Below are 25,144 nucleotides of genomic sequence, written 5' to 3' on the forward strand. Positions count from 1 at the left end.
CAGCTCTGGAGGCACCCAGGAGTAGGGCCAGCAGTGGGCCTCTGGCTGGGGCACGAAGACAATAAGCCTGTCCTCGGATCTGAGGTTGCCCTGCAGCTGAATGACCAGACCCACCTGCCTGACAGGTGACCCTGGAGGAGTATACTGGGCACAGGCTTTTAGGATCCAGGCTTGGCCCTTGGCCTGGCACACAGGCCGCTCCACCCTCACCACTGCCCATCCCTCCTGGGACCTGAGCCTTTGGCCTCATGTGCTTTCTCCCTACCTGCCTCTGGCTCCTTGGCTTGGGACGCCAAGTCTCTCCTCTACCTCATATAAGACCAACTCCTACTTAAGTCTCCAAAATCCACTTCAGCCATCACCCCTACCAGGAAGCCCTCCCAAACCCTCCCAGACCTCTCTAGGGCACATTTATTTTCACTCTGCACCCACATCTCTCTGCCACCAGGCTGTCTCCAGAGGATCTCTGTATCCCAGCCCCAGCGACAGGGCAAGGAGGTGGCTGAACTTGAAGGAGAGGTGACAAAGTCCCCCCAGCTCTGGGAGCCTGAAGAGGACTAAGCAGACTTTGCGTGTCATCCTGATGACCCTTCCAGCCCAGCCCACAGGGTGGCATGTACCTCTCGGCCAGCGTCTGCTGCTCATTGATGCCCACATTGAAGAGCACAGGCTGGACCCGCAGCAGCATCCCGCTCTGGAGCTCCCGCGGCAGGGCATCGAACAAGGGCCCCGGCAGGGGGATCCGCACATTGAAGCCGTCCCTGGAGAGAGGGCGGGGGGGGGAGGGGAGGAACAGGAAATGGGCACACCACACAGGAGCACCTGCTCGCCTCTGCTGGGGAGAGTGGCCTGGCCCTGTTCCGTGACTTCCTAACTGCCAGTCACAGACCCGAAAGGGGTGTGAAATTATGTTACAGGCTGCAATTAGCGTTTCTAATGGAATGCAACACGGCAAAGCAAGAACGAAGGGTGTGTGCACATGATGAGCATCAATTAAAATTCTGGGCTAGTTCTGAGAACCAGAAAAATGTTTCTACCGATTTCCTGTGATGACGGGCAGCATGTCGGTGGACGCGTTAGAAGTGGCCTGAGTGACTTTGAAGGTCACGTTCCTCAAGTCCATGATCCCGAGGCTCATGTCCTCCAGCATGGCCAGCTCCTCCCCTGGAGGCAAGAGAGGGAGGGGCTGTCAGGCAGAGGGCACCCACAGTCTCCCCTAGGACTCAGCACAGTGCAGAAGGCAGGTGACGGAAGGCAGGCAACGGGAACAGGGTGACTGTGACAGGGATGAGGGCTGGGGGGTGTCTTCCAAGTGACTCACTTCTCTAGGAGTAAGCCCCGCTATTCAAATCCCACAGTCCCCTTCAAAAGCACAGCTGGTGGGCTCTTTCCTGGCGAAGGAAGTGTGGGGGTGCGGGGGAGACCCCGACACACAGGAACCTTGGAAGGCAAAGCTGGCTCTTTAGGTACTGCGATCTCGTGGTATGCTTTAGATCTTTTGGTATTTCTTCAATGTCTTATAACTCCAAAGATTAACAGATCCTTTTTTAAAAAGTATCTATTTTTATCTTCTAAGAAGAAATTAACAGAAAATTTGGAATATCAATACATTTTTAAATATTCTGCTTTTCGACCCGGCAAGTTGCCTTCGAATAATTTGGTGGGTGCAGAAATGGGCCACAAGCACACAAAAACTTACGAGCAGAGATGTTTTAATAGGAACAATTCAGAAACGGCCCAGATGTCTTACGGGAAGTGAATGTGTTCATAATTATCACCCATCCTTCACCAGAAAGATCTTCGTGATGGGTAACAAAGAAACCAAGGGGGCTGTGTGTGTGTATCTGTGTGTGTAACAACAGAACTTTTTTTTTTTTTTTTTTTTTTTTTTTTTGTCTTTTTGCCATTTTCTCTCGTGGCATATGGAGGTTCCCAGGCTAGGGGTCGTGTCGGAGCTGTAGCTGCCGGCCTGCACCACAGTCACAGCAATGAGGGATCTGAACCATGTCTGTGACCTACACCATAGCTCATGGCAATACCAGATCGTTAACCCACTGAGCAAGGCCAGGGATCGAACCTGCAACCTCATGGTTCCTAGTCGGATTTGTTAACCACTCCACCACGACGGGAACTCCATACACAGAACTTTTACTTGTTCCTTGTTATGTATTTGGGGGATGTTTGGATATATTTTAATCAGCAAATGTTACCTGTGTAATCAGAAAAAGACTCGGGGAGAGAGGCCAGCTCACACACAAGGTGCTGACGGCTCTGGGGCCCTGGGATCTCACCGTAGGTGCTCAGCAGGCTCTCGAACTGGGCAAGCAGCCCGATGGTGTAGAGCTGCCGCAGGAAGCCATCGTCATGCAGGCAGTTCCTCAGCTTGATGATGAAGCCACAGATGAGCGCAGTCAGCTATGGGGGACAGACACCACCTCACCTCGCACTCCTCCCGGATCCAGGTCCCTCTGCCCACACTGCTCATCCTGCTGCAGCCCCTCCTCGGATCCTGAGGTGGGAAGCGCCTGGCTCTGGGACCCTGAGGGGGGAGGCCACAGGGAGGCAGTGGCCATGGCGGGGAGGCAGAAGCCACGGTCGGGGGGTGGTGGCAGAGGCCACAGGAAGGCAGTGGCCACAGGGGCTATGAGTTGGGGGGGTGGCTAGACTCGCTGCTCCTGGGGCTCCCAAACGTGAGTCTGGTTTGGACTCTGCTTCGGGCCTGAACTTAGGGTCACTCCTGGGCCAGAACCTACTGGAAGCCCAGAATTATTTCCCCACAGTAAAAGGAAGGGCCTTAATGCCCACAGATTCAGACCAGCTCTGGCTGGAAACCAAGGTGCTCAGGGAGGAACAGACGTGGAGAAAGATCCCTCCACAAGCAGAAGGCTTCCTGGGCACATCCTGGGCCTCGCGGGATGGGAGAGGACTGCCGAGAACCCGAGCCTGCGCTGCCCTTAACTGCTAATCAGATTCCTGGCATCTGTCAACTGACACTCATTGAAGGCCTTCCCTCTGCTGAGAGAAATCACGAGAACAGAGCTGTGGGAGCCGCCCTGACATCTGCTGTTTTATAAACAAGAAAACAGATTGCATGTCTCCCTTAACACACCTCTTCATAGGGAAAAGGCGCAGGTGGCACAGGGCCACAAACCCTAGGCTCCTCTCTCTGCGCCCAAGGGCAAGGCTGGCCACCGAGTCAGGACTCACCGTCTGGCAGAAGACCACGTCACGGCGGTACTGCAGGCTCAGGAAGGTGGCGATGGTGGGCGCGCTGTCCTGCATGAGCAGGAAGACCATGGCCTTCTTGGCCTTGTCGCTCATCATGGCCACGCAGTCTGTGAGGGTGGTCAGCAGCGGGTACAGGGCCTCGCTCCACTCACCTGGCACGAGGAAGGGTCAGCTCAGAAGGAAGGGCCTGCAAGGCCCCCGGCCCCCACCCGCACTCCGCCCCTGCCTCCACCCCACTAGCCGGAAGCTTCTCAGCAAACTCAGCATCAGCCCAACCCAGGGTGTGGTGACGCCCGTCTGCTCTCCCCACCCCCTGGGACACAGTGGCACTTGTGACTAGTCCCGAGCAAAGTGATAGGCTTCTGGGAGTTAGGACTGAGCGAGGAAACATGCTGTCTGCAGAGGCCAGGCCTCTCCCATGACACCACCACTCCTGTGTGGGGCGAGACCTGTCCTCTTGCTCCTCTGGATCCAGCAGCAAGGAGCGCAGCTGGGCTTGGTCTGGGTCCAGGGAAGGGCCCGGCCCCGCAGCGTCCGCGTGTCCAGTCCTCGGCGTCCCCTCCTCCCCACCCCACCTTCCTGCCCCGTGCCATCTATTTCAAGCTGAAGTTTTTGGGTTTTGGAACATAAGGAAACTCTGACCCCATCGCAACAACTTTTTAAAAATAGAACCTAGGGGAAGAAAACACGGTGAAAGGCTTTTTTGGTTTTGGCTCTTTTCCCCCTTCCTATTGAGAAGACATTTAAAAGAGAAGATATGCCCCATCATTTTATTGTTACCAGCAAGGGGCACTGGGTCATTACCTCTGGCTGAGCGCCCCCAAAACCGGGGGCAGCAGCCCGTGCAGCATGCCCTCTGAGGGTAGGGCACTGCACACCCGGGCTGTCGCTCATCTCAGATAAACAGAAACTTGGAGAGAGAGAAGGGAGCCGTGGCTCTGCTCTCTCAACCCAGGTGCCTCACTCTTTGTTTAAAAAAGCTTTCCAAGGACCTCCCTGTATTCAGTGTTTGGTTAACGCAGATTTTCAAGTCTATGTAGCAACTCAAAATGTGGAAATGATCTAAGTGTATATGCAGGCTTGCTGTATGTGGACAAGGATTCAGATCTTTAATGGAAACAAGCAGGCTTAAATTTAGAAAGGTCTTTGAAAATAAATCATGGTGACAAAGAACCCTGGATGGAGGAGTGGAAAATGTGAGTCCCAGGCCCCAGCCACCACTGAGCCGTGCTGGGCCCTAGCTGCTCCCCAGCCATAGGGTCCTTCTCAGTCAAACAGGGTGGCTGTAACTGACCACACCCATGTCTCTTTCTTCCTCTAATATTCTCAGAGACCATGTTTTTGTCTCTTTGAAGGACTCGGTTGAACCCATGTCAATTATATTCAGCAAATAAAAAGGCCAATGACCATTAAGTTTTAGTAACTAAAAAGTTTGGGGAAAGGGAGGCAGTCCTTAAGAATACTCTTTACCTAAGAAGTACCTGCTCTTAGAGCAAAGCTGCCAATTTCACTTTGCTTTTCTACTTCACCTGAATATCTGTGTAATTTATAGGCAAACTGTGATCATTTAAACCTGCAAATGATCAGGGTATACAAGGAGACCTATCTGACTAAGCAAGCTCTCTATGCAAAAAATTTTTGACTTTGCCAATTTCTGTTTAGACAAAACCCATGTAAGAATGATTCAGTTTTGCTACCTAGAGGAAGGAAAAACCAACCAAACAAACAAACAAAAAATCCACTGGAAAAAACCATCATATTGGAAGAATGTTTAAAGGCACCAGAGAAGAGGTGCAACCCTGGGCCAGAGGGAACAGCTGGATGGCTGCAGGGTTCAATGAGAGCAGGAACCACCACGTCCACAATACCAGACAGTGCTTCCCTCCCTGATCGGTTTCTCATTTAATCTACAGAGACAAGGTTGTTAACGTGGGAAGAGAACGGGCTCAGTGTCTGTGCAGACACGCAAAAAGAAGTGCTGTTTGGGTGCATGTCTGACTATGTAGCGAGGAGTGGTTGGAGAGAGAACATTTTAGGTCAACATGAAGAAAAACCAAAATGTAAAACTTCCAAACAAAATAAACTTCAGTGACAGTGATGAGACGCTACCGGAAGTGAGTTAAGGACAGATGTCTGGGATGTTAAGGCTGGTGAAGGGAGAGGTTTACTCTGCCTCTTGCGTCAAGAACGTCTTCCTATTCAACCATGCTCCAATAAAATTAAAAAAATAAAAAAGTCTTGCTATTAAAAAAAAAAAAACGAAAAAAAAAAAAAAAAAAAACACAGTGATTAAGCAGTCTCCTCTGTGACACAGCTGGTTCCCCTTTGGGGTGAGCGCCTCGGCCAGCTGCTCTCCTGGAACATTCACTGGCTGGTAGCCATGCCAGGACCATGTACTTCAGATAACTTCTATCTGGGATTTTTTTTTTTTTTTTAACTATATTAACAGGAGAGAGAGGAAGGAAGTAGGGAGACAGAGGAAATGTGTGTGTCTTCACTCTGACTCAATACAGCTCTGTGGGAAGAGCTAAAGGAACTCTTGGCAGGGTCCATTTTCATCCATCTGACATCAACTGTGGACAAGCCACCAGAGCTGGAAATGGCCCAGCTGACAAAATGAGCAGAGTTACACAAGCCAGGCCCTGTCTGCGCATGGGCTGGGGACCCACCCGACTTCCCGCCAATTCTGCAAACTGCAGGACACCCAGGGCTGAGTGTGCCCCCACCCACTACGGGGCAGGCACGGGCGGCCCCCAGCCCTTCCCTTAACTGCCAGGGATGGTCCCTGATGTCCCTGCCATGGGCTCAGGGGAGATGGAGCAGGGTGCAGGCACTGGCCTGCTATGGAGGTAAGCTGATGGGGAACAGAGGAGGCAGACAACAAGGAGGAGGAGGCCCAGACCAGGAGAGGCACTGGAAGGGGAGGCACCAGCTAACTGCCTGTGCAGGGACCAGGCCTCAGAGATCCAGAAGGTCCAGCCCTGGAACTGGAGACCCGCTCAGGGCCAGACTGACTTCTAGGAAGAGAGAAACTGAGGCGCTGAAAGCAAACAGTGGGGTTTATGAGGTAGCAGATTGCCCAGCGATGAGCCAACTCCGAATGGGGCTCTGGGGTCAGCGCAGCAAGCCAAGCTGAGGTCACAGCTGCCGGGCAGAGTGTGGAAAATCACACAATTGCAGCTTACTGCACTCTAACTGTAAAGCAGGTATCCTGCTAAGTTAGATTTACATCCAGTCAAGAACATGTAATCCTCAGGCTGACTGGGTAGCTGCTTTTCTGGAGTTTAAGGGGAAAAAAAAAGGCAGCACTATATTTGGGGGGGTGTCTCATGCTCACCCTGGGAAAACCACAGGTCACATCCAGGGAATAAAATATGAATTAGAGCAGGGGTCGGCACATTTGTTCTGTAAAGGGCTAGACAGTACATCTTTTAGGCTTTGGAGGCCACGGGGTCTCTGTTGCAACACTGGCATTGCCTTGCAAAAGCAGCCATGGACGGATGTGAATGAATGGGCCTGACTCATTTCCAGGAAAAAGGTATTTACAGGAGCAGGCAGTGGATGGGATCTGGCCTGAGCTGAGCCATAAACGTTGATTTCTACATGCAAACGCAGCAGGAAGATGCCACGGTGAGTGTTAATGGCACCTGCAGCCCACGGCAGTGCCTGACAGGAATTCTAAGGCTGCAGCCAGACTCAGCGGAGCAGATGCGGTGTGATTCCAGAGTTGCAGTATCTGCAAGGGTGCAACTTTTTTGGTGACCCCTCCCCTTGTAACGCTTGCAAGTTCAGGGGAAACCATAGGAAGCCTCGTTTACAAACATGGACCTCTCCTAACAGGCCACCCTCTTTCCGAAGCCCAATGCGCTCACGGACACTAGTCGTCTGAGAAGGTTTTAGGATGGGAAAGTGAGAAAAGGCATGAGCCCCCATATGACTTCCAGCCTTGGCCCCCAGCCCGACTGGCCAGCCTCTCACCAAACCTAGCAAGAGTTGCTACATGAAGCAACTCCTAAAATATTTTCCTAACACTCAGAGTACAAGATCATCTTTGACAATTTGCTACAGACACAACCTGAGTATTAAAAAGGCATCTGCAGAAGCCTTGAACGGAAACCACGTACCTGGGCTGGCCTCTTCAGGAGGGGGACTGCAATCTGCACAGAAATGGAGGGTGACATGGATGATTAAGGAGCAGCACACAGTTCAAACACCAACAACTCAATGCTTAGTGCAACTGCAGCAGCAGCTGGCAGTAAGCTGGCCCGACTGACTGGAGAAGAGGTTGGGGCCAGCCTGCCTCTTCCCAAGAAGTCACACGACGGTGGCTGGGCTTCCTGGGGCTCACTGCCCAATTCACTGCCATAAACACTCATGTTGCTGATACGGCAACATAAAATGCTGACACGTCACAATGCGATAGAGCCCCACGTCCATCACACTGTATGTGCCAGAGCCCATGGTGGCTCATGACAGCTGGAAGCAAAACTTGCAGTGAGAGAGAATGACTAGTGAATGGAGTGTCCAGTTCAGAGCGCACTGCCCTGACTGCGGAACCTGGGCCAAAGGTCAACTGCTGAGATCCTAAAGGTTAGGATCCAGTCATGAAATCCATATACCAAACACATCCCTGCCAATCTTTCATGTGGAAAACAAATGCAGAACCTTTGGGATGGACAAAAGCCTAGAATCAGAATGTCCCTCCAGGTCCCTCGAAGAATCCCAAGTTTAATTCGCTTCACCTCTGCTGAGTCACTTTGGGAAGTACTCGTTTTAGTCTCCCTCCTTCTCTTAAAAATCCTACAATTTCTAGTTAACTGGGTGTGCCACCTCAAAGAAAAAGGTTTCGAAAGGGATCCCTGTGAGTAAACGTTTATTTTATGTCTCAAGTTTTATTTCATGTCTCAAGAAGAATGTGTTAGGGTATTGATATGGGTGGGTTTCAGGTCCCCAAGAATAGCCAGAACCAGCTGAATGAAGACTTTACAACCTGGATTGTCCGGAAGGGCAGTGGCAAGGGATCTTCTCTCTAATCGTCTTTGGCAATGACTTCTTAACTGGCCAAGGGGACAGAAATAGAGCAAAATGAAAGGCCTCTGTGAACAGAAGACTCCAGCTTCTACATCAGAGCTCAGATATCCTGAGATCATCTACTTAACAAAGAGGGGGACCACTATGGGGTGGCATGTGGCAGAGAAGTGACTCTTGAACATCTGTCTGGCTAAAATCACAATTACCCCAGGCCTTGGAAAAAATACAGATCTCTGCCTCACCATAACCCTTCCTCCAAGAGTCTCTATGAGGAGAAGGGTTGCAAAGCCTGTTTTCATGATCCGTGGTGATCCCTAACAGCTGGGCTGGGACCACGCCTGAGAAGGTATCCAGGGTTCAACCCTCTGGGTAAATTCATCTTTCAATCAAACGGGAGGGGGAGCGGTCTCCTCTGGTGGTCCTAGGTCACAGAGTCCCTTGAGATTTGATGACAGTATGGACTGCTCCAAGCACTGGAGATTTCAGCACTAATGCAGGGTACACCCACCCGGGGTACAACCCAAACTTCGAGTTGAGAGAAACCTGGTCTGGGGCTTGAATAGCTCTTAGAGGATGATGAGCGCAGGAGAAGGGAATGGAAATTACCCAATTCTGGTGGGGTGGGGTGCCAAGGGACTGGTCAGGGGGTCCTGCAGAGCCCTGGCCCTGGGTGATCCCCGCCCATCAGGCAAGGCTGAGGTGGGGTGGCTCCTTGATGAAAGATGAAAACCAAGGGCCCAGGACAAGGTAGAGAACTGGAATGAAGAGCACCAACACCTTCCCAAGAGGCCCAGGGTTGTTCACAACCTGCTCACTAGGCCAAAGCAAGTGCCCCAGGGACCAGGAAGGGCGTCCTGGCAGAGCCCCGTGTGGCCTTAGAGGACAAGACTGAGTAGAACAAGTGGCTCCCAGTCTGGCTCTTTCTGAGCCTCTGATCACCCTGAGGTCTGAACGGCTTCCTGGCTGTGCTCAGATGTTTAAATTAAGGATCATCTGCAAGTAATTTAGAGGCATATGATTTCATATGTTTTTGAGGGCTGATAAGCAGAGTCAGACTCTCTCAAACATGCTTCCTATTAACCCACGAGCACGGACTGGCATGGCACACACAGGTAACAAGTTAAGCCCTAAATGTCAGAAACTGATGCTCATTTAAATAACTTTAAAGCTGCACTTAAATCTGTCCACATATTTGAATACAGGATTTGCCTAGAAAAAGAGGACATTTAGGTTATGAATACAACAGTATATCTGATTAAATAAACTATCTCCTGAATTCTTAAATGTCCAATCAATTACTCTTTTAGCACCTGCAGATAAATGTTTAAATGAGAAGCAAGACAATATTAAAGAGACATGAGCAATGAACTTTCTTGAATTTTTTAGAAGCAACACAATTTACAGTAAAACATGAGAACACGAACAAAGACAAAACAGCTCCATGAACCGATCACAGGTCTGGGGAACCGGAGGTCGAACCCCTCACAGATGGAAGCGTGGAAGACGCAGACACTGTGGAAACACAGGCTCAGTGAGCACGCGCCCTGGGCACAGACTGCAGGCAGACTGAAGATAATCCGAGAAGGACTGATCAAGGGGCTCTGAGAGAGGGGTGTAACTTGGCCCTGACTGCAAGTTGCCCAGTTCTGAAATCCCAAGTCCTGGGCAGGAGGCCCAACCCTTACGTCCTCCACTGAACCCCCAAAGGGGAGCAAGGAGGAGGCAGCTGCCAGGTCTCAGCTGCCTGGCCACGGCCCCGCCAGCTCCTCCCGGGAAAGGCCAGAGCTCCAGGCACCTGGGGCCAGCTTGCTGGGAAGCACACAGCCCCAGCTTTGAAGCAACAATGGGCCAGGGTACCTGGTCACACTCCTATCTCCACGGACAGCAGGCTGCCCCACAGCAATGCCCTGCCATCTCCCTGGGAGGTGGCACTGAGCAAAGGAACCTAACTCAGCCCCCAGGCATGGGTGCAGGAGCCACCCACGGACTGAGGCACCAAGGCCCAGGGCAGCAGCCTCTGCCAGACACGAGTGCGCCCAGCCAGGACAGGCGGGCTTCAGATAGCTCTGCGGGGCCTGTGACCAGCTCTCCCGCTGGCCCTGCTCGACTCGCCTTCTCCTGATGCCACAAGCCACCTCCTATCATCTAGCTCTCAGCCCTCTTCAGGTTCTCAGACTGGTTTCCAGACCAGAACAGCTAGGAGCCCAATGCTTCCAGACGCCAGCGTGACCCAGGAGGCTGGAGGTCCAGCTTTGGCCAGACTTGCAGGTCCACACATGGGCTGCAGGGCCCTGAAGACCCAGGGCCCCCTCTGCTGCCAGCCCTCCCTGCAGTCTGTGTGGGTGTCATGGAGTTAGACACACAGACGGACGGACAGACTGACGCGGCGAGGCGGCGGGAGGGTGGATGCATACGCACGTGTGGTTGGGTGAGGGCGGCATGCAGTGGAGGGCGTGGTGGAGGGGCACGGCGAGGAAGGGAGGTCGCAGAAGGGGTCCTCCGGTCGGATCCAGTAGGCCCGGCTGCCCCGGTTACCTTTCTTGCCGGTGCAGCTGCCGGCACAGGGGAAGCCATCCTCACAGCCCCCGCTCTGCAGGCGCTCCCTCTGTAGCAGCTTGTCCACCCGCTGGATGATGCACTCCAGGCTCTTGTCCACGTTCAGCCACACCTTCTCCTTCCAGACCGAAAGGGCATGGGGGTCAGCTCGCCCTGAACGGGAGCCCACTACCCCCGCCCCACCCCGGCCACTATGACAAAACACCATGCCGTTTAGAAAGAGCAAGATAATTAAGTCCCCTCTGAAGATGTATTTGCCTTTCCAAAGACCAATCGGTATCCTAGGGTCATTTGTAAAGTTTGGGAGATGTCGCCTGGCAGCTGGCGCAGAGGCCAGATAGGATGTCCCAGTGCTGGAGGGGCCACAGGGAGCCAGTCTCGCTCCCTCCCCTCCACCACAGACCCCTTACAGCAGCCACACACAGAGGGGACTGAGGTCTTCGGGATAGAAGAGAATGGAAACACCTGATCACCTAGGATGAGGGTGGGGGCAAAACCCGCACAGAAGCCAAGAGCCAGGGCAGGGCTGGAGGGGCACAGTGTTGCTGGCTGATAATTCATGCCTCCCAGGACGATGCCTCTAAAGAGCAGTTCCAACAAATGACAAAAATGAGGCTGTGATGTGTCACTCCCTCAAGGGACAGACCCTGCTGAAGCAACAGCGTGATCCATGTCAGGGGTGGCACCTCTCGAGGCCTCAGCGAGCGCCCAGCACCTCGGCGCCCACATCTCCAAAAACACAGGCCTGGAAGGCTGAGGCCAGCGGACACGGCAGAAGCAGGGCCCGCAGAGGAGAGGTCTCAGGCATGGCCCGGGCGCCATGGGAAAAGTGCCCCCTGCACAACCAGTTCTGACCGGCCCGCCCACAGCAGCCCTGCTCCCCAGATGGTGTGAACACGATACTGGTGAGGAGACCTAGAGCTTGCATGCTAAGGGGCCAAGCCTCTGGGCCCCTGTGAGGTGATGAGGCCTCAGCTTCCAGCCCAGCGCAGCAGCAGGGCCAGGAGGGTGGGGGCAGACTCACCCACTCCTCCTCATGCCAATCCACCTGCAGAGACGACCGGCTGTTCCTGCCTGTCCACCTGGCCATGAGGGTGTCCTGGTCATTCCTCAGCATCACCTGCTCCTCCTCAGTTGAGGTGGGCGAGGCCTTGGAGGCGATGTAGTCAGGCCGGGCGGCGTTCAGACCATGGATGGAGGTGGCGAGCAGCTTGCAGTCACACACGGTGACCAGCTGCCGGGTCTGCGAGGACGCACATAGAGGCACCAGGCACCCTGAGTGCCAAGGCCCAGCTCAGCCCCCGCCCTCCAGAGCACAAACAACCCAAGAGCTGCAGCCCTCAGGATGTCCAAGCTGCCACACGCCAGGCCCAGGTGCATCTTAGCAAGACTTTCCCCCAGAAGACTGGGGACACAAGGAGGACGAAGGGCAGTGGAGCAACCCCTGCGCTCTTCCACTCCTGCCAGCCTCCACTGCATCGCCAGAGGGAGAGCCTGCAGGGAGCCTGGTGCCTGCCTTCACTACCTGCCTGGCTGTCCCTCTAACTCCAGGGTACAGGCCTCACTTGGGTTGGTTGCTCACTGAAGCCTTCTCTTTCACACCTAAGACCTGAGCCCTGGTCCCCGGGCAGTGAAGCAGGATTCCTGGAGCTCCGCTTCTGGTTCTAGGGAATTCTGTGTGCAAAGGGGTTCTGTGGCTCATACAAGTACTTCTGACAACATCGCCTTTATCAGTGGTGATGATAATCCCCAGCTCCAGGCTTTTTACTGGGTAAACACACGAGAAGGATACAGGATGTGTGGGTCAGTGACGCAGCGAGAGTGGGAAAATCACACAGAATCTCTGAGTGTGTATGGGAGCCAGTGGGTATGCTGAGAAAGACCCATGACACATTCAAAAGATCTGAGGCATCCACTCCCCTAGTACACAACAATATCCATCTTTTAATCAGGATCAAATGATAGTTAATTAGAGGCTGGTTTACAGATTATATATAACCCAATAAAATTATACTGTTCTTATGTCTGTATAATAACTCAGTTTCTCTTTGCAAACTTCAAATACAACAGACACGGCCCCAAGTGTGCTGAGGAGGCAATTACTAAGGCAGCTGTGGACCTTTCCTAGCTTTACCAGGACCCCATGCACTTGCTGGAGAGCCCAGGGCATGGCGCCACGGCTGAGGGTCCTGGGTGAATTGCCAACCCCTGCCCTGGCCTTTAGGGGAAGTGGATCTGAAGCCAGACCTTCAAGGCCACTCCAACGTCACCATCTGTGTGGACAACTCCAGGCACACATGAGGTGTCCAAGGGTTTAGAGAAACCCAAGGGCCCCCACCCCACCCCCAACCTGCAGCAGGGAAGGCCCCCTACCTTGTCGGCCAAGATGGCGAGGGTTCTTTCGAGGCCGGTGGCAGACCTGTCCTTGGCTGCCCTTGAGAGCCGCTCTGCGTAGTAACTCACTTGGGTTTTCAGTGTGTTGATCTGGGCGATGATCTCCTTGGCCCTGACAATGTCCTGTGGTATGTAGATGATGGACTGGCAGCTGGATGATGTGCTAAAGGACCAGAACATATTCTCAGGGGTTCCCTCAAGCCACTGAGGAAGGAGCACCCTTCCACCCCTTATTGATGGGCAAGGGTGGACCTCAGGAGATCATTCTGTCTATACAGTAGAGGCTTGAAATGTTACAAGAGAATTCAGCCTTTTATCTCTATTTGTGTGTAGCTGTATTTTCACTGTTTATACACGCGTATAGGTATTGAACGACTGCCAAAATACTCATTATCTTTCACCTAAGAACCTCTTCTGTTAACTAAGCAGTACTTAAGTAGAGACATGGGGTCCACTGGAAGGGAAGGGAGACTGTGACAGGGGCTGAACTGTGCCCAAAGAAACCTGTAGCATCTGGCCAGCCAGAACATCACCCTTTCTGCACACTCCTCCCTTGTGTGTCACCCCTACTAAGTCACCTGAAGACTGGCCTTCTGTCCTCCCTCCCCTGCTCCAGGACTCCCCTGACTAAAGAATAACCTTCCATCCCACGAAGGGGAGCTGGAGAAGGTGCCAAGCCAGCGGCCTGGCCTGGACACCTCAAAGGCGTTGAAAACTGGTCCTCACTCCTTCCCTCCTCCCTGCCATCAAGCAGTGAGTGTATCTTGGGGTCTGACAAGCACAAACTCCAGCCTCAGGAGAACCAACTCCATGTCCATGGCTGCCTGGGACCTTCTAGCTGGAGATGATAAACTGCATGTCTCTCTGCTAAGATCCCAAATTAATCCAATATGATAAATGATGTCTCAGACCCCCAGAGGGAGCCAAGAAGAGCAGGAGGAGACACATAAGGCACCAACGAGGGGTCCCCTACAAGATGAAGTTGCCAGCTCTGGCTGGAATGGGTGTCCCAGCCTCTGCAGAATGAAGGGACCTGACTGGCCCCCTCAAAGAGCTGCCATTTGAGTTTGGGGGATGAGGGAGAGGCTGGAGGACCACTCCGTCCATCTCTCCCACTAGTGATGAGGGTTTCCAGGTCAGGGTTGAGACCCTTCTCTGCTGAGCTCTTCCTAGAGTAACCCCTAGGTGGGTCACCAAGAAACTGCCCTGCCCTTTCCCGACGGACTACGGAGGGAGGGGAACATGCAGAAATGAAAACTGAAGCACTGTCGAAAGAAACAGCACCCCAGGCCCACACAGCACGAGAGACGATGGAGTTGCCAGAAGCCCATGCAGCAGACCGTCAAGCCCGCGCGCGCACGGTCTGGCTGATCATTCCACAGCCCGGGGCGGACACCACTGCTTTCCAACCTGCAATCACTCTGCCGAATGAACAGCCGCCACGCAAGACAATGGGTCTTAAGGATACAATCTCAAAACAGAATTTTTAAATCTATGCTTCCCAGGCCCCAGAACTTAGAGAACATACGGAATGTGTGCTGCACGTGTGCATGGAGACGTGTCCACTCTGGGAAACACAAAGCCTCCGTCAAGCCAGAGAGGAAGCACAGGCCCCCATGCACACTCACGGTGTGTTCTCACTGGTCACGTTCTAACAGAAACCTGGGACTTGGGTCCGGGAAGACTATGTCAGGAGTGAGAGCTCTGTTCAAGGGTGACCATGAACACAGGAGCATGTGAGCTCAACTACCTAAGTCTAAAGAAGGGCGAGGCTGATGAGGTCTCAGCTGTGGGGCGGGGGCCCTCAGGATGCCCCCCACAGATGTCCCCAGCAGAGCCCTGGCATCTGCTGCAGGGCCTGCCCAGCCATGACTCTGAGGCCTCACCAGCTCCTCAACGGAAGCAGTTCTGACATATGCCCCCTACACCCCAGGGCAGAGCCCCACGCTGGGCCAGGCTGAGGAGGCGTGGAGCAGCAGTGAGGGCCCCTGGGCTGCAGGTGTGGTAGTTTCCGGCTGCCATCTAATTCTCTGGTAGAAAAAGTCACTTGATTATACTAATTCTTGGTTTGCTCTCCAGGGGTAAAACTAACCCTAGTGTTTTTTTTGTTTTTTTTCTTTTTTTGGTTGCCCCTCAGCATACGGAGTTCCCGGGCCAGGGATCAGATCCAAGCAGTAGTTGCAAACTAACCTGCGGTTGCAGCAACACCGGATCCTTAACCCACTGCGCTGGGCCAGGGATCGAACCTGAGTCCCAGCAGCTCCTAAGATGCTGCTGATCCCATTGCGCTACAGCGGGAACTCCAAAACTGACCCTAGTTTTAAAAATCTGCATTAGCTATGTAATATCATAAAAATGTAAGCTGGCTTCATTCCCACAAGAGATGAAGGTGAAGTGAAAACTTTAAAAGCCCTGGATTCTTGTAAAAGAAGCCGGAAACAGACTGCCAAACGCACCAGTGGGTTGACTTGAAACCCCAGCACCTGGGGACCTGCCCAGCCTGGGCTCTTCCTCACCCTGGGAACAAAACTGGGTCTCCTCCCAGAGTGAGCCCAGCAATGACCTGCTGCCAGACTGTTAAGGTTCTGAGTTAACAGGTGGGAACAGCAGCCTGGAGAAGGGCTGTTCATTCTCAAGAACATTGCAGTTGGAAGGGAGAAGTCTGTCTGCTGGATGTCACTAGGAGCCCATGGTGGCACGGAGGGCGAGGCACCTCACAAAGGGGACAGCACAGGTTTCTCTGCATGAGAGCAAGACCCACACACACACTCTCCACAGACAGAGAACTCACCAACACTCTTCAAAACTGCTAAAGAAAAGAACCAAAACGCAGTATTAGCAGCTTGTTAGCAAACGCCAAGTGCAAAACAAAACACTTAAAAACCAAGTTATCTGGTGTGGAAATTCTTGAAACAGGGACGATTAAACTTTGCAGCCCCAGGTGCTCCTTCATCAGAGCCATGTCTGTCTGTGTGTGTGCCTGAGGCCCGGGGAGGAATGTCCCATTGTGGGCAAGTGACACCTGCACGGAAAGGAAGTTCCTGTGGTGCAAACCATCCCTGCGGACAGTTTTCTGACACTGGCAGTAAATTACATTAAAATGTATATACTGGAAAAATACTACAGAAACATTTTGGGAATAAGGGGTTCTGAAGTGAACGTTCAGAACATTTAGGCATCAACGCCCTGACCTTCCTGGGGTAGGAACAGCCAGGGGCACTTCTCCTGATTGGCCTTCTCCTCCAGGGTCCCCACGCCAGCCTCAAGTCACACGCTCACACCCCCACACGGCCACATGCCATGCAGCGACAGACACGAGACCCTGGCTGGCTGTGCAGAGCTGTGGTGGCGCAGAAAGCTGTGTCCCGGTTCCCCGGGGAGCACCTGCTGGGGGAATATGGAGGTGGTCACGTGGGCTGCGTGGTCTGGTCAGCGAGGAGCCCTTGGTAGGGATGAGTCAAGGTCGAGGAGGCTACAGGGCCTCCCAGAGATGCTGCCCAGCCTGCGGCTGCAACCCTGTCTCCTGTCTCCAGGACTCCCGGGCTCTGAACCCCGACTCCCCCAGGAGCTCCCTCCACCCACCTGCTCACCCCTCGGGCCACAGACCCCTGCACCTGACCTTCCTCACCAGCCCCATGAAGTCCCAGGTCAGCTTGCTCAAGTCCTATCCCAACTCCCGCCTGGGCCTGGCCAGCACTAAGCCTTGGCTGACTGTCCTTGGGTCCCCCCAAGGCTCCGGGGCACTGGCGTGACTGGCCCTCAGAGCACTCTGTCCTAGCCCCTCACACCCACGCTCCAAGGCTGCTCTGCCACATCCCCAGCTTATTCTTTCCCGCCTTGAAATCCCTTTGTGACCCCACCTTCTTCCCTTGCCCCTTCCAAGATCACCTGCCTGTCCTGCCCACATTCCCCCATCTTTCTCCAGACTCCTCTTGGGGGAGGGAGGTCTGGGCGGGGGACATTTTGGAAGATCACAGCCTCCCACGTGTCCAACACAACAGCTGGGTTTACAGCTCTCTCCCCCGCACCCCGACTCGCTTGTTTCCAGCAGCCTCCAAGTGCCAGTGTCACCTTGTCTGCTCCTGGGTCAAGCCCAGACCTGTCAGCTCTGTGTCACCAGCACAGGCCCCCACAGAGCTCCCCCCAGGCTCCCACTCCTCAGGCCTGAGGCTCCTGCTCCCTTCCCTGCCCACCTGGCAATGTCACTGTGCAGCCAGCCCCTGGAGCTTTTCTGACACTGGGAATGTTGAGAGGGAGCAACCGCCCCAGGCTACAGACTCCGTGACCTTCAACTGATTGATCAAGGGCTCTAAAGGGCAGCTGGGCCATCAGGGTCCGCGCCAGCCTCAGGGTGATTTCAACCTGCTGCTCATTCTGCTAGGACAGGACCACAGATCGGTACCTTGTCACCCACCCAGCCCAGTACAAAGAGCAGCACAGGGTCACAAGACAGCTCCTCCCAACACGCAGAAGCAGGTCAGATACCAGGTGTTTCCGAGGTCTATTTAGATTTTTCCTTTCTTAAACACAGGAACCGTCCAACAGTTGTACACAGATGACACACACCCTCCAAGGACTTACTGTTTCTTGGTCTCTTCAAATTTGTGCAGCTTTTTGCGGAGACCCCCTGACTTGAAGCCTTGGCAGTGTGCGGCCGGTGCTCCGATGGTGACGATGTCGTAGTTCTGATCTGAATGACAGAAAGCTCTCCTCTGTTACTCTGGGCTCAGGCCTGTGGACCAGCCGGCGACAGGGATGCATACAAAGCTCTGGGATCCCCTGCCGGCCCGTTTCGGAGCAGCCCATGCCTCCCTCCACCCACAGCCCACGCTGCCCAGGGCCTCGGGAGCCCAGCACCAATGTCTCAGCCAAGACGGTCCTATGTGCCTCAGGGGGAGCCCTGCAGGGTGGGGCAGGTCCCCAGCCAGCGACACTTAGCTTGCATCCCTCCTCCAGAAGGAGGGCCTCTGGGTGCTCTTCTGCCACAGAAGCACCCAAGGAAGCTGGAAGGAGGGTGGATGAGAGCACGGGGTTTGAGCCCCTGCAAAGGCCTCGGGAGGTCCTGCACTGAGCTCTTAGCTGAGTGCTGGGAGCAGGAATCACGGGCAGCCTGGGGCAGATGGGGGGCAGCTCAGGGACCAGACATACAGGGAGCAAAGAAGCGAGATGTGATTCAGCAAGACACTTACCTGATCCTCCATCGTCTTGAACTCTCATCCGCTGTATGTGTAAGTTTGTGGGAACAAATTCTAGCTTTTTATCTGCTTTCAAACTGCTCGCTTTGAACGAGGGACCTAAGAAACAAAATAAAAGAAAACAAAGATTGGCACCCCATCTCCCACACTCATGAATTAGAAACGGGGGAGCTTGGAGGCTCCTACTGTGTGTGGTAAACAGGTCTGTGCTGGCGGTGGCTTCAGAAATTCTGAGGTGGCCACAGTGCCTTTTGATCCCAGAGGGGGTGTGTGTGGGGGTGAAACATTGAAGGGAGCGCAGCTCTTGGCCACTACGCAGGTTCGGGGGAGCCACCCCAGAAAGTGAAGGAACAACACTGGGCCTTCCCATGGCTCGGCTCTCAACCGAGTCTGCCACGGGGATGTGAGGCTGTGCGGCCCGTTGGCAGTGCCACTAGGAAAAGCTAACAGGTCTGAGCCAAGGACGGCCTGCTCCAGCACCAGAGACTGCCAGCCTCCAATATCTAAGAAACTGGCTCACTGAGAGCAACATGTCTCAACTCTGAAAAGCGATGAGAAGGTCTGCTCATCACAGGCCCGCAGGATGAGCAAGCGCTCAGGAGCTCGGCGCCCCATACACTCGGGGCGGCCAGGCGTTTGGAGCATGTTTTCTAACAGGTACTCACAGTCTTATTTCTGTAATCAGAATGCTTAATTAAGTGAAAAACTACATGCCTGGGAAAAACAGGGATTATAAATGACACTGCCAACCAGGAGATATCCACACTCTCTCTAGTGAAAGAAAGCAACTCTATTTGCCAGAATACAAAATGCAGACCAGCCACAGTCTGTTTTGCAGTTTGTCCCAGGACCCTGCTCTCTATGTCCTGATGAGGTGGCCCACGGACCAGCGGCACTGGGATCCCAGAGGCTGTGAGAAACACACAACCCCAGATCTGCAGTTAACGAGTCTTGGGAACCTGGATGCACACTGACGTCTCAGAAGCTCTGCTCTAGAAAAACCAAGGTGCGTGGGTTTCAGACTTTCCCAGGTAACAAGCATCGAGCACAGGCAGGTCCCTAACTCCCTCAGGCAAATGCTGCCATTTCTCTTAAAATACATTTCAATCCGTCCTTCAGATTCAAACTAAATCCAGGGCACCGTTATCTTGTCATTCCTGTATTTGGCTTCTTCTCAGCCAAGATCATGGACAGGTTCCCATGTTCTGTGTCAAAACGGTAGTAAGGGCTTATGATATTCCTTAAAACCTGAAATTCCGTTATAAAGAGGGAAAGGAGGGAAAAATCTGAAGATAAAAGATAAAATAACAGAAAACCAAAAAGCCATTCCATTTGTAATAAAAGGGAATGGGTTAAGAATAGTCTTCTATATCTACTCTGGAAATGTTCTGAAAACCAAACAGCATCTTTCAAGAAGAAAAGATGTGTCTATGTTTCACTTTCTCTTGGGAGCCATAAATGGAGAGCAGCACTCAGACAATCTACATGTCAATACAAGGACTGCTAAGCAGTTGACTAGGAAACTGGGAAACCCTGCCTCACTCTGCCTCAAGGCAAAGATCCTGGATCTTCTGGCCCTTCACTGATACTGGATCAACATGAAGAAGTAGCATGAAGCCACGACCTGTGGCTTTGTCTCTCCTAAATTCCACCCTACAGGGGTTGCTTCAGCAGAGGACACCACAGAAGGAATTTTCAATGCAATTCACAGATATGTCTTCCTAATTAAGATCTGAAACCTCCAGATTTGAAAGAACTCACACCTACATGAGACTCTATTTTTAAAAATCCATTAGAGTGTCTGTCAGTGGGAATGTGTGAGCCAACTTGGGTTCCAGATTCCTGGCTAAGAGGATGAGAGGGTGCAAGCCATGGCAGGGATGGGGCGGTGCCCACCTTTGTACTGATGGAGGTCGGTCAGGTTCTCCTGGTATGTGAGAATGACGGTCTGGTACTGAGTGACGATTTGGCGCCGCAGGCTCTCCCAGCAAGGGGACAGCTCCCCCAACTCCTCCAGTTCACACACCCTGCAAACAAGGCACACACATCAGGCCATGGGACTGGCTCCCTCCAGCAGAGGCTCAGGAGTCCTGACCAACCAGGAGGACAGATGGACATGGACATGTCACCAACACCCAGGGAAGGTCCTGCAAGTCTGGAGGACCAGCTATGGGCAGGATGGCTTTAGGAGCACCTGTATAAAGGCAGACCACTGGAGTTCCCTGGTGGCCTAGCCGTTAAGGTCTCAGCATTGTCATTGCTGTGGTTTGGGTTTGATCCCTGGCCCGGGAACTTTTGCATGCCTTGGGCATGGTCAAAAAATAAATAAGTTTTTAAAAATAACCAAGGCGGAGCACTGATTCTGTGTGGAAACTGCACAGACAAGCTTTTTATAGGAACTTAGACAAATGTTCAAGGAAAACTGAGCGGAGAGGTAGAGGGGGAAGTGGCTTCACCAGGTATGTCAGCAACCTGGCGCCCATCACAGGCCACGGGGCCAAGGCCTGAACTGCAGCCCCTCTGTCCCCTCTCTGCTCCCTCTCCAAGGGGCTGTCACTGCCACCTGGGTTCTGCAAGGCCTGGGGCTTTCTGTCCTCCCCAGAACAGAGCTGCAGAAGATAAAGCTGTCCTTTGAGCCTGTGGCTGGCCACTCAGCCATGGAGGGCCCCTGTGTTTCTCTGTTGTCCTTTTCAGGTCCGGGACAAGGACCTATGGGAAGCTGGCAACTTTGTCTATTGTTCCTTTCATTTTCTGTGTCAGTCATGATCTGTCTAAATCTAAAAGTACATGGGGGAGAGGGAGGAGAAGAGGACAAGAAAAAAAAATAGGATTTGTCTGAGGTCCCACTATAGCACAATGGGACTGGTGGCATCTTGGGAGCCCTGGGCCGCAGGTTCGATCCCCAGCCCAGCACTGTGGGTTAAGGATCCAGCACTGCCACAGCTGCAGCCTAGGTGGCAATTGTGGCTAGGATCTGATTGAACTCCATGTGCTGTGGGGCAATTAAAAAAGAAAAAAAAAAAAAAGGACTTGTCATCTCCACACAAATGAAAGCTGTTTAAGAAATGAAATATACACTCAGCAGGAACATTAACAGCTACATAATCAGAATAATGAACACACACAAAATGGATTTTAAAAAAAAGATAGCTATTTTAGGAAACTGGGGAGGGTGAAGTATAAAAGATCTAAAATCCTCATCACAGGAAAACAGTTAATCTCTGAAACTGATGAATTACGAGAATACTCTATATATTTAGAAATGTAATAGAAAACACTAAAATGGCTAAAAGTGATTGCTTCTTGGGAAGCAGATCAGAAAGTAGAGTGTCCCAAGACTTAGGTTTTTTGTTAAAAAGTCTTTTTGCAGTCTTTGGCTTTTTATACTGTGCATGTTTTCCTCTGAGAGTTGGGGGGTGGGGGAAGCTAATTTTTTTTTTTTTTTTTTGGCCACTCCCAGGGTATGTGGAAGTTCTCAAGCCAGGGATCAAACCTGCGCCACAGCAGGAGCTGGGCTGCTACAGTGACCACAATGGATCCTTTACCTACTGTGCCACAAAGGAACTCCAAAAAAAGCTAATCTGATCAAAAGTTTTTAGGAACCTACTAAATTACATAAAGTTTGAAAAAAGGTGTACCATTTTATTATCAAATCAGCAAAATGAATGTAAAAGAACCCCCGGTGCCAGCAAGGCTGGGGTGGAAATGACGTCCCCGCAGGCCTGAGGTCTGTGCAGAAGCCATCTGTCACAACCGCTGCTGGCCCTTCTCTCTCTGCGTCTCCGCCCATGTGTCATGTGCCTCCTTCTTATGCTTGGAGTGTCAGCTCAATGTCATGGTCTCTCAGAGGCCTACCAAGGCCACTCTTGCTTCCTGTGATCCCTTTAAGTTCTGCCCGGTGTGTGGCCCCAGTCCTCTGTGCCTGGCTGTCTCCCTCCCGCATCTGCCTTGCTCATGGAGAAGCCCCAGACCCACATCTCCTCTCCCCCTCCCCACAACAAGCACGGCAAAACCATAAGACCCTCCAAACTACAACAATGAATGGATGCTTCCAAGAGTCCAGCAAACAATGGGAGAGTACGCAAAACTAAAAATTATAACATGAAAAGTGAAGATACAGGCAAAGGGAGATGTGGTGGTTTTATAAATATACACAAATATGGAAAAGCTGAGAGGAAGTTTTTTACAACTAACTCTACAAAATATACACCTATAGGTGGGATAAAGTAGCTCATTGCATTATTCTTGCCATTTTTCTCCGTGTTTGAATTTTTCTCAAGATAAAGTAACAACAACGCCGCAGTATTAGACCAGTAGGACATGGATGCAGTTTCCCGCTCCGGCTGTACAGCGTCTGTGATTAAACGGGGCTTCGGGGCAAGGAGCACAGGTGTCTCTGAGGCCGATGGCCTCACCTCTGGACAGTGGAACGTGCTGAGACACAGAGGAATGGCGTGTCTGGCCTCCCTCAGCCCTCTGGAGCCTGGACGCTAGGAAACCACCACTGAGGCAGCCCCAAGATAAGAGGAACTGGCTGTTCTCCCTTCTCCAGCCCAGGTGCAGGGGAGTCTGGGGGCGAGGCCGGGGCATCAGGCGTGCAGTCTGGGGACACGGCTTTGTGGGCTGGGCCCCCAGCTCTCCACCCACCACGTCTGAGAGCTTTCCAGAAAGGAAGGGGTGGCAGCTGACAGGCGAGACGGGCCTCGGGCCCCCACTCGGCCTCACCTGGCCGCATCCTCCTCCAGCAGGAGCTTCACGAACTGCCGGGGGACATGCAGCGACAGCACGCTCTCCGCCATCTGCTCCAGGATCCGCAGGTGGTTGCCCTCAGTGGTCGGGAACCGGTACATGCGGCAGATGGCGCCGCCGAACACTGGGGGGTGGGGGGACAGGCCATGAGTGAGCCCTCCCCACTGCCCCACCCCCACCCTCAGTGCTGCTGTCACCCCAAGTCCTCTTACTGTGCATCTCAGGGAATCACAGCACTTAAACCCACACCCACCTGGTGATGGAGCCTGATGGTGACAAGAGGTCCTGTCAGCCCAGAACATGTCACCAGCTTTCAGGTGCCGGCACCGGGTGGTGTGGGGGGGTGCTGTCAGTCCCTGAGCCCAAGCCAAGGAGACAGAGTGAAAAGGAGAAGGAACCCTCCCCTCTCAGAGAATCACCATGTCCCAACAGGCTGACAAAAAGAACAGCTCACTGATATGCAGAGAGAGGGTAACACTTGGGGTGCACGGCTGTAGCAATCACAGAGGGTGAGGGAAGGGGGACCGAAAGGACACTCACAAGGGGGGCAAAAGCCAGACGGAGGAAGCTGTTTACCCGATTTCAGTAAAGTGTCTTTTCGCAAGGAAGCATATTTGGATCGGATTCCCAAGGCCTCGGTCAAGCTCTCGTCACAGGCAGAACCATCTAGAAATGCATACAGAGAAGCGTGGGAAAACTGACCAGATGACTCCAGAGCACATCAAACTCCACAGAACTCTTCAAATGCCATGGCCCAAACTCTCCAGTGACAGCCAGCCCCAAACAAGGGAACCCAGGCCCAGGACATGGAACACACTCCACCCAGTTTCTAGAAACGCCTATCTTTCGGCCAAGTCGCCTCCCCTGGTCTTTTGAGTGTTCTGATGTGGAGGATGAAAGGGCAGAGGAAGAGGTGCTTCCACAGCTGACATTCGGGCTGATTTTGGATAAAATGAGAGATCTCTGTGTTTATGAGGACTGCTTGTGAGTGCCTGGGCTCTTGTCTGAGAGTGAGAGTGCCTGTGGGCGGCCCGGCAGGAAGGCAGGCGGTCGGGGGTGCAGGTGTGAGCTGCGCAGGTGGCGGCTGTGGGACACGACAGTGTCTGGGAGAGGAAGACATTAACCAATGCTCAGAGGTCCCCTGCATCTCACTCCATGCCCACAGGCCCTGTCACCTCCCCACTGCAGCCCCCTCTCCCTAAAGGGCCCAAGGCTGAAGCAGAGGCAGGGGATGCCCTTCTCTCTAGGGAGATGTGCTGGGGCGGGGCTGCACTGGCAGCAGGCTCTGCTCCCCTCCCTGAGCTTGGAGACCAAGTCCGCTGGCATGGCCATCTGACTCCCAAAGGAGAGAAGGGATGCGGCACACTCACCCTCCCGTTGACAGTGTCCAGAGACCGGGTCACGGGCGGACGCTGGTCTGACTTCTCCTCCATCTGCCAGCCCATCACAGTGATGTTACCCACGCGGTCACTCTCTGCTGACCTGCAACCAGCAATGTGCTTGGGTAAGCGGCACCCAGACTGCCCTTCATTGTCCACTTGAGCGCAAGGCTCAGCATCCTCCATGGTCAAGGGGTCCTGGGGGTGCCAGGATCCGGCCAGCTGGTCAGCCAGGCGGCATCGATAGTGTGCACAGGTTCTGGGGCAGCAGATAACCAAACAAGCAGGCCCAGACGACGGTTGTGTGTGAGGGGGATGAGCCCCACAGAGAAGAGAGGTGGCGTCTGTGCCCCCCGGGAGGAGATGACCTGCCCCAGACGTGACGGGACACCTCTCTGAATTGAGATGGGAGAGCACCTTCCAGCAGTGGAGCCTTCTGCTCCTTCCCACCCACCTTCAAGCTTATTAGCCTCAAGGCCTGGACCCCAAGGAAGCTTAGGCCACCAGGGATTTCCCAAAGCCTCTGAGTCCTGACGTCACACAGCTGATGCCACTCTAGCCCCTGTCAGCATCATCCATAAAGCCCCTCAGGGTTGCTGCTAGCTGCCCAGG

At 53.3% G+C, this 25,144-nt stretch overlaps 1 protein-coding gene across 2 annotated transcripts in view; it reads right to left on the minus strand.

Annotated features, from left to right (window-relative positions):
* The window catches only part of INPP4A (inositol polyphosphate-4-phosphatase type I A), a 68,555-nt gene that overhangs the window by 14,946 nt on the left and 28,465 nt on the right, over window positions 1–25,144 (minus strand). Inside the window, exons 8-23 of one of the 2 annotated variants that reach the window (XM_021085602.1) lie at window positions 24,524–24,635; window positions 24,465–24,485; window positions 23,730–23,799; window positions 23,130–23,277; window positions 20,301–20,431; window positions 18,399–18,503; window positions 17,791–17,899; window positions 16,001–16,015; window positions 13,189–13,372; window positions 11,840–12,058; window positions 10,795–10,933; window positions 7,353–7,385; window positions 3,208–3,380; window positions 2,292–2,415; window positions 1,038–1,164; window positions 621–761 (exon numbers count right to left, since the gene is read on the minus strand). In XM_021085602.1, coding sequence (XP_020941261.1) covers window positions 621–761; window positions 1,038–1,164; window positions 2,292–2,415; window positions 3,208–3,380; window positions 7,353–7,385; window positions 10,795–10,933; window positions 11,840–12,058; window positions 13,189–13,372; window positions 16,001–16,015; window positions 17,791–17,899; window positions 18,399–18,503; window positions 20,301–20,431; window positions 23,130–23,277; window positions 23,730–23,799; window positions 24,465–24,485; window positions 24,524–24,635 — 1,851 coding nt within the window. 2 annotated transcript variants of the gene reach the window in all.

This window comes from Sus scrofa, chromosome 3, assembly GCF_000003025.6.
Source record: "Sus scrofa isolate TJ Tabasco breed Duroc chromosome 3, Sscrofa11.1, whole genome shotgun sequence".
Lineage (NCBI taxonomy): Eukaryota > Metazoa > Chordata > Mammalia > Artiodactyla > Suidae > Sus > Sus scrofa.